This window comes from Symphalangus syndactylus, chromosome 19 (genome assembly GCF_028878055.3).
Source record: "Symphalangus syndactylus isolate Jambi chromosome 19, NHGRI_mSymSyn1-v2.1_pri, whole genome shotgun sequence".
NCBI classification, from domain to species: Eukaryota; Metazoa; Chordata; class Mammalia; order Primates; family Hylobatidae; genus Symphalangus; species Symphalangus syndactylus.
The window spans coordinates 88723716-88738819 of NC_072434.2; the positions used below are offsets into that span (position 1 = coordinate 88723716).

The 15104-nt window shown below is 43.2% G+C and overlaps 1 protein-coding gene across 4 annotated transcripts in view; it reads left to right on the forward strand.

Annotated features, from left to right (window-relative positions):
- Window positions 1-10423, forward strand: part of SPMIP3 (sperm microtubule inner protein 3) — a 38101-nt gene extending 27678 nt beyond the window's left edge. For 2 of the 4 annotated variants that reach the window (XM_055233587.2, XM_055233588.2), the window contains exon 5: window positions 9513-10423. In XM_055233587.2, the coding sequence (XP_055089562.1) occupies window positions 9513-9631 (119 nt within the window). In that variant the 3' untranslated portion in view covers window positions 9632-10423. The remainder of the gene's footprint in view (window positions 1-9512) is intronic. The other 2 variants (XM_055233586.2, XM_063613564.1) reach the window with 1 other exon arrangement.
- Window positions 10424-15104: the final 4681 nt, after the last annotated feature.

Here is a 15104-nt window from a genome sequence, read left to right on the forward strand (position 1 = left end):
TGAGGCAGGCGGATCACCTGAGGTCAGAAGTTCAAGACCAGCCTGCCCAACATGGAGAAACCCTGTCTCTACTAAAAATACAAAGTGGTGGTGCATGCTTGTAATCCCAGCTACTCAGGAGGCTGAGGCAGGAGAATCACTTGAACCTAGGAGGCGGAGGTTGCCGTGAGCCGAGATCGTGTGACTGCACTCCAGCCTGGGCAACAGGAGCAAAACTCTGTCTCAAGAAAAAAAAAAAAAAAAAATACTGACAGGGACTGAGGCTCCCCTACGTATAGGACCTTGTCGGAGGACATGTAGACACCAGTTTAAGCATTGCTTGTGTTCCTGCTGTCATTGGTGCTTTGAATTTTAGTTCTTGGGATGAATTACTTCATTGACAGACTTTTTCTTTTTTTTTTTATTTTGAGATGGAGTTTCACTCTGTCGCCCAGGCTGGAGTGCAGTGGCACCATCTGGAACCTCCACCTTCTGGGTTCAAGCGATTCTCCTGCCTCAGCCTCCCAAGTAACTGGGATTACAGGCATGCGCCACCACGCCCAGCTAATTTTTGTATTTTTAGTGGAGACGGGGTCTCACCATGTTGGCCAGGCTGGTCTCAAACTCCTGATCTGAAGTGATCCGCCCGCCTTGGCCTCCCAAAGTGGTGGGATTACAGGCGTGAGCCACTGCACCTGGCCAACAGACTTTTAAAATGAGTAAACTTCAATATTTTGGAGGCTCTTACACTGTGGCAGGCACATATTTAGTCCTGAAAGCAGCTCCCTGAAGTAAAGTCCTACTACTTTCCCAATTTTACAGTAGGCAAAGACAAATCAGAGGCAGTTTATTAACTAGCCCCAGGTCACACAGCCAGGTGGTAGGAGAAGCAGAATTCAGCCCCAGGTCATTTCAAGCCGTGCTTGACTCGGAAGCTACAGAGCCTCTGTCACACCTGAGCGTCACCTGTACTACTATTTATTTAATAGTTTTCTTTAAAGAGAGTCTCTTTCTATTTACTTAAAATATGGAATGCCAGAGGAGATGGCCTGGGCTGGGCCCCTGGGCCCCAGGGAACAGCAAATGCAGCCACCAGGAAGATCAGAAAGAGGGCAGGAGAGGTGGATCTTGGGGGAGTTGAGCCAGGGGTAGGGGTGGCAATAGATGGAACCGCCGTGGGGGCCAGAGGTCGCCAGCAGGGGTTTGGGATGAGAGGCTTCAAGCAGGGCAAAGCTGGGTTCTGGAGGCTCCGAGACAACTGGAGCCTGACCACAGTGGGAGCTGAGGGGCTGGGGAGGAGGCTGGGGCTGAGGTCAAGGTCACTGGGAAAGGAGATGCTGGCAGGGTGTACAGAGTGGTAGGGGTTGCTGTCCCAAGGAGCCCTGGGGAGCTGTGGCAATGGAAACTGGGGATTAGCTGGACATGGGTTAGGGCTGAAGGAAGTATGAGGCTTGGGGCAGTAGAAGTTGCTGGGGGTTGAGGAGTGGCTAAAAAGAAGAGGTGATCAGAAAACATCAGTGGGGTCCGGTCCCCACAGAACTGGCTGAGCACATTGTCCTTTCAACACCAACTGGGAGTTTGAAATCTGTTTCCTTTGCATAAGGAAATCCAGGTGCGCCTCCAGTTTCCAAAGTGACCTGCAACAGGACCTTCTTTGCAACTCCTCTGCTATGAGGAGATCTCATAGACAGACAGACACAAAAGGCGTTCTCCCGTGCTTAGTTTAGAAAACAGTTTTTAATTCTTTCCAAACCTATGGAGCTAAATAAATTTTAGCAAAGCAATGAAATACTCACCACCTACTATGTATTGTGCCGGGACATAGAAAGTCCAGGAGGTGATTTCAGTCCTGCGGGCAACTCACAATCCAATTGGGAAGATGAGGCTTGAGAACTGACTAAATACCAAATAGAGGTGCAGGAGTTGAAAGATGAGGCCAGGCACAGGCTCACGCCTGTAATCCCAGCCCTTGCGAGGCCAAAGCGGGAGGATCACCTGAGGTGAGAAGTTCGAGACCAGCCTGACCAACATGGCAAAACCCCATCTCTACTAAAAATACAAAAATTAGCTGGGTGTGATGGCACACACCTATAATCCCAGCTACTCGGGAGGCTGAGGCAGGAGAATTGCTTGAACCCAGGAGGTGGAGGTTGCAGTGAGCCGAGATCGCGCCACTGCACTCCAGCCTGGGCAACAGAGACTCCGTCTCAAAAAAAAAAAAAAAAAAAAAAAAGATGAGATCACTGGGGCCTAGAGCAGCCAGGAGAGCAGAGTGCAGGAATGGGGCAGAGAGAACTCCAGTGAGGAAAACGCTGGCTTGGCTGGGCACAGTAGAATGATGACATGCAGATTGGCAGAGGAGTAGGAGAGAATACCCGAACCGAAGAGCAGCTGAAGGAGTTTGGGAAGCTGAATTTGGACAACCAGAGCCAGTGTAGGATCATAGTCAAGGGAGTGACCCAGGCAGCTTTAGAGGACATGAGTCTGTCAGCTCTGCTCAGGATGGGTTGGAGAAGGCATGGACTGCAGGTGAGAAGAGCAGCTCACTGTTGCAGTGATACAGTGTGGGCAGCGGGAAGCACTGGACAGCATTCAGGCATGGCAACACCGCAGGCCTGGAGCGTTCTAGCTACGTGGTGTTGGGCAATGTACTTAGCTTCTCTGAACCTTTTTGCTCCTCTGTAAAATGAAGAATCAAAGTCTACCTTTTAGGATAGCTGTTAGGATTTAAGGATGTCTGCCGTGTGCCTAGAACCGTGCTAAGTGGCATACTCACACACACATATGTGTACACACTCATCGCTGCAATTAGTGGTAACAGTCCCCATGAAGCAGGTAGTATTATTATTATTATTGTTAGCTCCATTTAGCAGAAGAGGAAACAGGCTTTGAGACTTTAAAAACTCTACTCAAGCAAGTAACTGGTTAAGTCGTCAGTCCAGCGCAAGCCGCATATGTTACCCTCCAAAGCCCATGCTTTTCAATTGAACTAGGGAGGTTACAGGGGAAGTGGAAAGAAGACTCATATGGCAGCGCATTTGGAGTGAAAAAGGACAGTGCGAATAGAAAAAGCACTGAGAGAAATGAAAGACAACTCTGCACCCTCTCATTTCTGCAAAATTGGTGATGCTTCTGATAGAAATAATGGATTTAGGCAGAAGAGACGTAGTCAAGTTGGGATCTAGGGACAATTAAAAATACGGTACCAGAAAGTGGTGCAGCCTGGGCACCATAAGAGGAGAAATGGCTTCAGATAGTCCCCTATTTAGTGAGCTTTGAAGCTGGACCAATTCTAGAGATGATTTTTATTTATATATTCATTCTTTATTTATTGAATGATTGAATGTCTATTTGCTGTCTATTGCTGAGTAACAAATCATTCCAAAATGTAGTGACTGAAAACATTAATGATGATTTTTTTTAAATGTTCTCAGGTTTCTGTGGGTAGGAATTTGAGAACTGCTCAGTTGAGCATTCTGGCTCAGGGTCTCTCTGAAGGTTTTGGTCAGATGTCAGTGGGGGCTGCAGTCTTGCCTGAAGGCTTGACTGGGGCTGGAGGATTTACCTCCAAGGGGGCCACACACATGGTTGCTGAGCTGGTGCTCACTGTTGGCTGGAGACCTCAGTGCCTTTCCATGTGGGTCTCTCCATGGGGCTGTGTGAGTGTCCTGACAGCATGGCAGTCAGCTTCCCTTAGACAGAGCAATCTGAGACCAAGGTGGAAACCGCAATGCTTTTTATGACCCAGGCTCAAAAGTCACACACTGTCACTTCTTGGCCAGGCACAGTGGCTCACGCCTGTAATCCCAACACTTTGGGAGGCCGAGGCGGACAGATCATCTGAGGCCAGGAGTTCGAGACCAGCCTGGCCAACACAGTGAAACCCCATCTCTACTAAAAATACAAAAGTTAGCCAGACATGGTGGCAAATGCTTATAATCCCAGCTACTCAGGAGGCTGAGGCAGAAGAAACGTTTGAACCTAGGAGGCGGAGGTTGCAGTGAGTTGAGGTCATGCCACTGCACTCCAGCCTGGGTGACAGAGCAAGACTCCGTCTCAAAAAACAAAAACAAAAGCACACACTGTCACTTCTGATGTATCCTGTTAGTCACATACAGCCAGCTCTAAAGCAGTGTGCAAAGGATTACACAAGGCATGAATACCAGGGGGCAAGAATTACTGGGGTCTATGCTGGAAGCTGGTGACCCCAGTATGATTTAGTTGTTTGTTGAGCAACTATTATGAACCAGACACTGCTATCTGCCCAGTACAGTGACCAGGGAAGACAAGATACCTGCTTCCGCAGAGCTGACATTCTGGTGGGGGGTATACAGCATAGCCAAGCGCATGTTTTTTTTTTCAAATCATAGATTGTGGTAGTGCTACATGGGAAATAAGCAGGGAGATGAGGATAGCTAAAGGAACTTACTTTAAATAGGGCAGTCAGGGAAAATGTCTATGCAATTTTAGCTGAGCCCTGAAAAATAAGAATGAATCATATAAAGGGCATTTCAGGCAAAAGTAACAGTAAGTGCAAAAGCCTGGAAGCTGGGAAGGGATTGGCATTTTTGAGGAACAGAAAGGAGACCAGTGTCGTTTGGTGGGTAACGAGTGAGAGTGATCAGGCAACTGGATTTTATTCTACGAGCAATGGTAAGACATTGAAGGATTTTTAATGGAAGAGTGGCATCTTCTATTTTAATGGCATTATTTGTATTACTCTGGCTGCTGGGTGTTTTGTTTTGTTTTGTTTTGCTTTGTTTTGTTTGTTTGTTTATCTTGAGATGGAGTGTTGCTCTGTTGCCCAGGCTGGAGGGCAGTGGCACAATCTCATCTCACTGCAACCTCCACCTCCCGGGTTCAAGCAATTCTCCTGCCTCAGCCTCCCAAGTAGCTGGGACTACAGGCGTGCACCACCAGGCCCAGCTAATTTTTGTATTTTTAGTAGAGGTGCAGTTTCACCATGTTGACAGGATGGTCTCAATCTCCTGACCTCGTGATCTGCCCGCCTCGGTCTCCCAAAGTGCTGGGATTACAGGCATGAGCCACCACACCTGGCCAGGTTAAACATTCTTAATTTTGGTTACACTGCTTGGAGTTTTAAAAAATCTGGATGCCCAGGCTATACCCAATACCAATTAAATCAGGATCTCTGGGTGGGGCAGCAAAGTGGGAGTCCCAGGCATCAGTTGTTTTTAAAACTCCCCAGATAATTCCATAGCGCAGCCAAGTTTGAGAAGCAGTGATTTAGGCAGCAGATGATGGGTGTTGGCAGTAGATTTAGATACATTTGAGAGATGCTTAGGTGGCAATGATCGTATAAACAACAATAGGCCGGCAAAGGGCTGGTCTGCAAGAGGCCTGACAAGGATTCCTTGGGGAAGAGTTTTTCACAGAATAAGAGAAAGAATATTAAGTTGTTTATCAAAGTATAGGCTGTTGATCCTAGCCATTTGGCCAGTTTTTGTTTGTCTGTGATGGAGTCTCACTCTGTCACCCAGGCTGGAGTGCGGTGGCGTGATCTCGGCTCACCACAACCTCCGCCTCCCAGATTCAAGCGATTCTCCTGCCTCAGCCTCCTGAGTAGCTGGGATTACAGGCACCCGCCACCATGCCTGGCTAATTTTTGTATTTTTAGTAGAGACGAGGTCTCACCATGATGGCCAAGCTGGTCTTGAACTCCTGACCTCAGGTGATCCACCCGCCTCGGCCTCCCAAAGTGCTGGGATTACAGGGATGAGCCACCGCACCCAGCTTAGGCTAGTGTTTGATCAGATTTTCAGGGCAGAAGATATGTCTAGATTAGCAAGGATTTACATTTATGTTCAGTTCTCTGAGGTGTCTGATTAAATATAGACCATGATAGAGCATGGTTATTGCTTAAGAAATTCTTCCTCAGTTAAAATTATTTCTCAGCACATATAATTTCATTGATTTCCTTAGGAAACATTTTTTGAGCACTGACTATGTGCAAGACACAGTGGAGGGTATGGAGAAGGCTCTGTCCTCAGAGAATTTATAGCCTGGGAGGATAAGATGGCCCCTCAGAGGAAAGTTACCCATGTATTACTCACCCTGGTGCCAAATAATTCAAATAACTCATTTTTCCAAAATAAAATATATGCCTTTACTGACAGCGTGGCCTTTAGGCTCTCTGACCCTCAATATTCTCATCTGCGAAAAGGATAAAAATAGTATCTACCTAATAGAATTGAGATACCAATATAAAGAATTTAAGCATTGTGCCTGCATGTAGTATTACTATGCTTTCAAAAATGTTAGTTACTATTAGTATTATTGATCAAGAATAAACGTGTGCCATAATCAATATCTGTAAAAGACTAATACAATGGAATTGCATATATCACTGAGATTAAGTTCTAAAATCAGTGCACAAGGTAAAAATCATGCATGATCAAAGTTATCCTTGAAAACTATCTTAGACTGGCCGGGTGCGGTGGCTCACACCTGTAATCCCAGCACTTTTGGGAGGCTCAGGTGGGTGGATCACTTGAAGCTAGGAGTTTGAGACCAGCTTGGCCAACATGGTGAAACCCCATCTCTACAAAACACACACACACACACACACACACACACACACACACACACACAGTAGCTCACGCCTGTAGTCCCAGCTGCTCAGGAGGCTGAGGCAGGAGAATTGTTTGAACCCCAGGAGGCGGAGGTTGCAGTGAGCCAAGATTGCACCACTGCACTCCAGCCTGGGCAACAGAGTGAAACTCCATCTCAAACAAACAAACAAAAACTCTTGATTGTTAAACAGTGATATTATATTAAATCATTAACGTATTTGGAATACACAGAATTCTCAGCAAGGTGGTTAAAGTTTCTCTGTGGTTAGCAACTAATTATTCATTTTATTTTCCAACAATGACTTTCAAAGAAGTCACTACCACAAATCCACATGAACAATAATTGCATTTTGTCAGATGATAAGGAAATCCAAAAAATCATTTCACACTTTCTTCCCATAGCATCCCCAATCTGTGTAGCACGTTTCAGGGTTGATAACACCCACTGTTCTCACAACATTGACTGTTGAGTTCACCTGGTTAAATTGTGTATGATTCAACCTCATCGTACAGCCTGCAAGGATCACGAAGAGTTGCTGAATGGAATTCCTCACACTTCTAAATTACTTTAATACATTTCCAGAATATAGTGTAATTGGAAGGCCATCATTGCTATTTGACTCCATAAAAAGCCTTGAAAAGTCATGTGGTTGCTGACTACAGACAGGATTACACTCGATTAAATCTAAAAATCCTCAAAGATTTCATTTCTAGTCATACTCCTTGGGTTAGTGGAACATTATCCATTCTTAATATCCAGAAATGTTTATTTCTTGAGATACTGTTGAAGCACTAAGGAATGTAGATTAGAACAGTGAAAGATTAATGATTTTGGAGTCTGTTCTGTGCCAGATGTGGACTGTACGTCTTACAAGCTATGTATACTAGGGCAAATTAATCTTTTTGGGATGGCAATATCAGTGTACCACTGAGAATTACTCTGAATATTAGAGTAATGTAATAAACTCTAATATTCACCTAATAACATAGTAAAGTTTTGTTACAATGCAGCTGGGCGCAGTGGCTCACGCCTGTAATCCCGCACTTTGGGAGGCCAAGGTGGGCGGATCACTGGAGATCAGGAGTTCAAGACTAGCCTGGCCAGTATAGCAAAACCCCATCTCCACTAAAAATACAAACATTAGACAGGGGTGGTGGTGGGCACCTGTAATCCCAGCTACTTGGCTGAGGCAGGAGAATCACTTGAACACGGGAGGCGGAGGTTGCAGCGAGCCGAGATGGCGCCACTGCACTCCAGCCTGGGCGACAGAGTGAGACCCAGTCTGAAAAAAAAAAAAAAGTTTTGTTACAATGCTTTTGAAATACTAGCCTTTGGTTCCTTGAGCGATAATTGTATTAAAGTGAAGCCCTCTTTGAACCCTTATTTTTAGATAAGCAAAACTGTTAATGATTATAGATTAGAGGTTATAAAATACAAGGGAACACCAATGGGTATGAATTTAGAAAAGGCAGTATCACCCAAGGTAGGAGAGTGGGTGGATAAGACATGTGAAATCTCAAGTAAGACCAGCAGATTTTGAGTTCTGCCTCTGCCATTTCCTGGCTGTGTGGCCTTGGTCAATGTATGTGTCGATCTGTTGCTTCTGATAGCAAAGGGGATGGTGAAATAGATTCAAGTTGAAGAAAGATAAGGTTTAAAGTGTTTTCTTTGGCTGTCGTATGGAGGTTGGATTACAGCAGGAGTGTAAGGAAGCGGAAAGGATATCAGTGTTTCAGGTAAGAGTCCAGGTGGCCTGGGCCAGGGTGTGATGGGGGAGTAGAGAGAAGTAGGAAGTGAAAATTAATTGGATTTGGTTGGTGAGAGGGTGATCAAGGGTGACTCCTAGGTTTCTGGTTTGTGTTATTATAAGTAACACGGAAGAATGGATGAACTTCATTGATTTCTTTGCTTTTCTCCTTTTTTTTTTATTTTTGAGATGAAGTTTTGTTCTTGTTGCCCAGGCTGGAGTGCAATGGTGCGATCTTGGCTCACTGCAACCTCCGCCTCCCGGGTTCACACAATTCTCCTGCCTCAGCATCCTGAGTAGCTGGGATTACAGGCACCCGCCACCACGCCAGGCTAATTTTGTGTATTTTTAGTAGAGATGGGGTTTCACCATGTTGCCCAGGTTGGTTTCGAACTCCTGACCTCAAATGATCCACCAGCCTCAGCCTCCCAAAGTGCTGGGATTACAGGCTTGAGCCACCATGCCTGGCCTATTTTCTATTTATTGTGATATCTATCATACCTGCAAAAAATATTTTGTATATATTCAATTTAAAGAGTAATAATAAAATACATATTTATCCCTTAGGTCAGTTGTGAAAAATAATTCCCTAATATACTCAAAGCCTTTGAGTTCCCCCATTCTTCTCCCCAGACGTACCCTCTATTCTGAATTTGTGTTAATCCTGCCTTTGCTATTGACTGTTTTTACCATATATGTATCTATTCCTAAATAACATAGTGATTGATTTTGTATGGCTTTGAACTTTGTTTATTCTGTTTGGAGTTCATTGAACTTTTCTAATCCAAAGGTTTATAGTCAATAAAATTTGAAAAAACAAAGAAACCTCTGAAAAAAGAGAAAAAAAGAATTTAGGGATGGCAACAAGTGCAATTTGATACAAAATAATGCACTGATAATGTAAGACTAAAAAGGTTTGGGGGTACAGAATGAGACGTCAACATGCAAATTTATGTAATTTATTTCATTTTATTTACATTTTGGCACAATTCAATAATATGCCTCTTAATCGGAGACTGAACCAAAGAAACAACCTTTTGACTGAGTCCTTTTTCCCACATTTTAAATGCATTCATTTGTCTTAACCCCCAAAAGTTATTTTGTTATTGTGCACAACTGCTAAAAGGACAGTGTGTTAAAAATTAGGAGTGAGTAGTCTTTAAATAAACCCTTAATTTGTTTTAAATTCCAGATTGGAACCAGAAATTAGCCACAGTTTCGCTGAATCCTCGACCACTTAATTCACTGCCAGAGCTCTACTGTCGTGAAGAGAGAAGCGGCTTTGAAAGAAATGCTTTTAAACTAAAATAACCATGGCATTCGAACAAAATAACGTTTGGCATTCTTAGGTGGCCCTTTTAGACTAAGTTAATGGCAGCAGAACTACTTTCAATTTAAGTGTGTACACAGATGGCTATAATCCTAAAATATTTACATGTTGCAAATTCTTTGCAGATTAAGTTGGTCAGCTTAGAACAGGGAATCAAGATTTATCCTTAAGAGAACTTGAATTTTAGCCCCACTCCCAGTCTTATTGCTGATGCTGGCAAGCTATCTTACATTTAGGCCAATAGTTATACGCAGGATCAGGTAAGAAGATCATTGCGTCTGCACAATAATTGCATCACTGTTGGGAAAAATAAAAAAAAGAACCTGGGGGACATGGCCAATTAGGAAGAAAACTGGCACTGGAGACCCTCAAGGGGCTCTGGATGGAGAAACCCAGGTGTAACCTGGGGCTGTAGCGAGATGTGGGACTGATAAAAAGGATTAACTGCGAGTCTGTGTATAGGAGTCAGCACCCCTATCTTGGCAAGAAGAAAGCCTGACAGCTAGGCATCAGCTCCTCAGGCAGAAAGCTAAAGGGACTTCTCTAAGGAGAGGAAAGAATCCCAAAGAAAAAAAAACCTTACATTTGGCTTCTAGGGACCCCTGCCCTCCCCCAGTTCCCCAGCATGCTAGTTGGCTCCCTCCTCACCCACTCTAAAGTAACACCTATCAACTGATAAACTTCTCCCCAGAATGCAGAGTTCCATATAGCTCTCCAATGCCTTAGTCTTAGATGTGAAGGGCCAATCAATGATGAAATGATAGGGTTCTCCAGAGAAGCAGAATATATATATATATATGTATGAAATGAGGATTTGTTTTGATGGATTGGCTTGTGCAATTACGGAGGCTGAGAAGTCCCAGGATCTGCCATCTGTAAGCTGGAAGCTTGTGAGAGCTGGTGGTTCCAGTCCAAGTTCGAAGGTTGGAACGCTGGGGAACTAGTGCTGTAAGTCTCGCTCCAAGTTTGATGGCCTGAGAACCAGGAGTGCCGACGTCAAAGGGCAGGAGAAGACGTATGTCCTGGCTCAACCAGAGACGGCAAATTCATCCTTCTTCCACCTTTTGCTTCTATGAAGGCACTCAAAGGATTGGATAATGCCTGTCCACGTTGGTGAAGGACACCTGCTTTATTCAGTCTACTGACTCAAACGCTACTCTCCTTCAGAAACCCCTTCACAGACACACCCAGAAATCATGTTTTGCCAGCTAACTAGGCATCCCTTAGCCCAATCAGGTGAACAAGTAAAGTTAACTATCAGGCCAGGTATAGGGGTTCACTCCTGTAATTCCTGTGCTTAGGGAGGCAGAAGTGAGTGGATTGCTTGAGGAAAGGAACTTGAGACCAGCCTGGGCAATGTGGTGAAACCCCATCTCTACAAATAAATACAAAAATTAGCCAGGCATGGCGGTGCATGGCTATAGTCCTAGCTACTCAGGAGGCTAAGGTGGGAGGATCACCTGAGCCTGAGGAGTTCGAGGCTGCAGTGAGCCATGATCACACCACTGGACTGTAGCCTGGGTGACAGAGTGAGACCCTGTCTCCAAAAAAAAAAAAAAAAAATTAACCATCACAAGTCTACCCCTTGTCAACTTGGCACCCATAAACATCTTAAACCATGCCTACTTTCCAAATAAAGATAATAACAAGGTCATTATCCTGCCTAACGTGATATTAACATTCTGCATACAACCGAAAACGCACTAATCCCAGGGTGTTTACCTCCCAGAAGAGGAGGTAAAGACTTTGAATGATGTTTACTCTTCTCCTGATATTCTGTAACTTAAATACTATGATGTAGCATTAACAATACTCAAATACTATATATAAGGTCAGTACATCTTATATTATATGATAAGGGAATAAGAGAGGAAATAAAGCAAACATTTTTGCCTAAAATATGTACGTATACACACAAACATACTGATTAAAAAATGAGGCCGGGTGCAGTGGCTTACCCCTGTAATCCTGGCACTTTGGGAGACCGAGGCGGGTGGATCAGCTGAGGTCAGGCCAACACGGTGAAACCGCATCTCTACTAAAAATACAGAAAGTAGCCGGGCGTGGTGGTGTGTGCCTGTAATCCCAGCTACCCAGGAAGCTGAGGCAGGAGAATCACTGGAACACAGGAGGCAGAGGTTGCAGTGAGCCATGATCATGCCACTGCGCTCCAGCCTGGGCAACAGAGCGAGAGTCTGTCTCAGAAAAAAATGAGGACATATGGCAGTTACAGTCCTCATTCCCGTAACTGGCCACACGGTTGCAGCTGGTATTTATGAAATGCCGCCTTCTCCTACTGTCCATTCTATATCCCTTTTGACTTCAACACACAACTCAGCAGTCATGGTTCTTTACCGGGTGGAGTGGCCTAAACCTCCATTCCTGAAGGTCCTGGCCATTAGTAGTCCTGCCTGGATTGGGCTGGGGCATGGTAATGCTGAGGGACATCCTAAGTGATCCACATCCCAGACATATTCTTCCTTTGCTTCAAAGTTCTAAAGGCTGGAGGTATGACTCATCTATATGGGCCTACCCAAAGGCTCCCCTACCTGCCACTGACAGATCTGCCACATACACACACACACACACACACACACACACACACACACACACGAGCCCTGGGCTCAGGGATTCCAACTCTGCCTCAGCCTTCTCTTCTCGCACTAAACCTAGAGATCAGCCGAACATGAGAGCTTAGGATCTTCCCAGGTCTTTTCTGGGCATGTGTCCTGCCCTGAGCATGTGTATGGCTTTCTGTATTCCCTAATATACACTTTTGAATGACCTAATTTCCCAAATAAACTCTCCTCTGTTCTTCCTCCCAGGCTTTAGATTGTGTATTATATGCCTCGACTGTATATCATCTTTTGCTCCAAGCAGTTGTGGTTTTTTTGTTCTCCTTACAATGTTTCCAAGCAATGCTCACCACTTTTCCATCCTAGGTGAATTCTGAGTTAGATAAAACACAGATGGGCACTAGTGTCAGCCCTTCAGGTAGCCACAGAGAGGTTAAAACAGAAAAACCACAGTAATTTGCAAATAAGGTCTGCTCTGCTCCCTTTAGAACCAGAGATCAGGGTCCCACACTGGCAATGCAGGTTGCTTTCTTCAAGATTGCCATTGACCTAGAAAGGGGATGGGCAAGGACAAGTAAAAACACCACACAGCTTTCCTACCATTTTTAATTTGCCTTTTTCTTGATTTGTTGTTTACCTGACTGATGTAAACCTGTGTTTTCCAGAGTTCTGACAAAGTTCATTCTGACAGTTTCTATTTGTTTTTTGATGATTCTGTGGAGAAATGGGTGTTTGGAGCTGAAACTCTGCCATTTTTCTGATGCCAGCCCCAAAATTTATATCAAATGCAAAAGGCCCAGAATAGCAAAATCAATCTTGAAAAGAACAAAGCTGGAGGGCTTGTACTCCTCAATTTCAAAACATGCTATAAAGCCACAGTATCAAAACACTGTGGTGCTGGTATAAAAACAGAGGGGCAAAGGCATTTCAATGGGAAAAGAATAGTATTTTCAACTAATGGTGCGAGGACAAGTAAATATCTACACACAAGGAGATACACTAAGGCTTTTACCTCGTATCACATGAAAATTAACTCAACATGGATCACAGACGGTTTTGTGAAATGGTCTTTCACACGTGAAAGTTTAAACTATACATTTTTTTAAAACATCAAATAAAACTTTTAATGACCTTGGATTAGGCAGATTCCTTAAATGTGACACCAAAAACAACCTAGGTAAGGAAAAACTGATAAACTGGATTTGACCGAAATTTAAAACTTTTGCACTTCAAAAAACATAACCAAGACAATGAAATGGCAAGCCACAGACTAGAAAAAAAATTTGCAAATTATGTCTAATACAGAATCTGTATCCAGAATGTATAATGACTTCTTATGTAATAAAAAACAACCAATTTAAAAATGGGCAAAATATTTGAATAAACATCACCAAGGATATATAAATAGACATAAAAAAATGCTCAAACATCATTAGTCATATTAGGGAAACACAAACTGAAACAAGAAACCAACGGTTCATACCCACTAGAAAGGTTATAATCAAAAGATACACAATGACAAGTATTGATGAGGATAGGATGTGAAGAAATGGAAATCCTTATACATTGTTTGTGGGAATGTAAAGTGATGTAGTCACTTTGGAAATTTCTTTTAAACATTAAACATAAATGTATGATCTGACCCAGAGATTCCATTCCTAGGTATCTACCCAAGAGAAGCAAAAACCTATGTCCACACAAAGACTTAAATGCAAATGCTCACAGCAGTACTATCATAATATTAAAAAACCCTGAAAATAACTCAAATGTCTATGAACAGATGAATGAAGAAAATGTGGTATATCCATATAACAGAATATTATTCAGCATTAAAAAGAAATGAAGCACGTGGTATTGTCTCAAAAGATATTAAAAAAACAAGCCAGATGCAAAAAGATTAAATATTGTGATTTCATTTATGTGAAATGTCCAAGAAAGGCAACTCTATTGAGACAAAAACAGACTTGTGAGGTTGGGTGTGGGAATGGGAGTGACTACAAACGGGCAGGAGGAATCTTTAGGGTGTGATGGAAATGTTCTAAAATTGCACAATAGTGACAGTTGCATAATTCTGTAAATTCATTGTATCATTGAATTGTATCCTTAAAATAGGCAAATGTTATAGTGTATGAATCATACTTCAATAAAGTTGTTTAAATAAAAATTATATGCATGTATCACTCTGATAAAAAATAAAATGACAAAGCCAGAAAAAAGTCTAAGAAAGGTGAAAGAAGACTAATGGATGCTGTGTATAAAGGTCACCCAGATCTTTTCTTCTCAGGTAGATTCTAGAAAGATGGATGCTATTCTACAAAAACATCTAGACTAATGGTTGTTGGTGTTTCCAAGCAAAATTACTTTTCAACTTTAAGAGAAAAAAGCAGTGAGTAACAAGTTACAAAGCCAATAATCTCTTCCTTCCCTAAATTCTGGAAGCATTTTCCACACAGGCAATCTTTTAGCTTGTATAGTATACGACTCTGGTATCTAATGATAGCATATTCTTTCATTTATAATACCAGTATTTGTGTCAGTGTGGGTGTTCATACGGTTTCTAAAGACCAGGCCTATAAAATGATGTCAAATATCAACATCTCAATTATCCTTCCCCAAAAGTATACTGACCATGATTTACACTGTAGATTCCTAAAACTATTAATCACTGAATGTACTCAGTTCTCAGGTACATTTGAAACAGCAATTTATTCTCAATACCTGCTATAACTCATTTCTTTCTTTTTTTTTTTTTTTTTGAGATGGAGTCTCACTCTGTCACCCAGGCTGGAGTGCAGTGGCGCAATCTCGGCTCACTGCAAGCTCCGCCTCCTGGGTTCACGGCATTCTCTTGCCTCAGCCCCGCCCTGAGTAGCTGGGG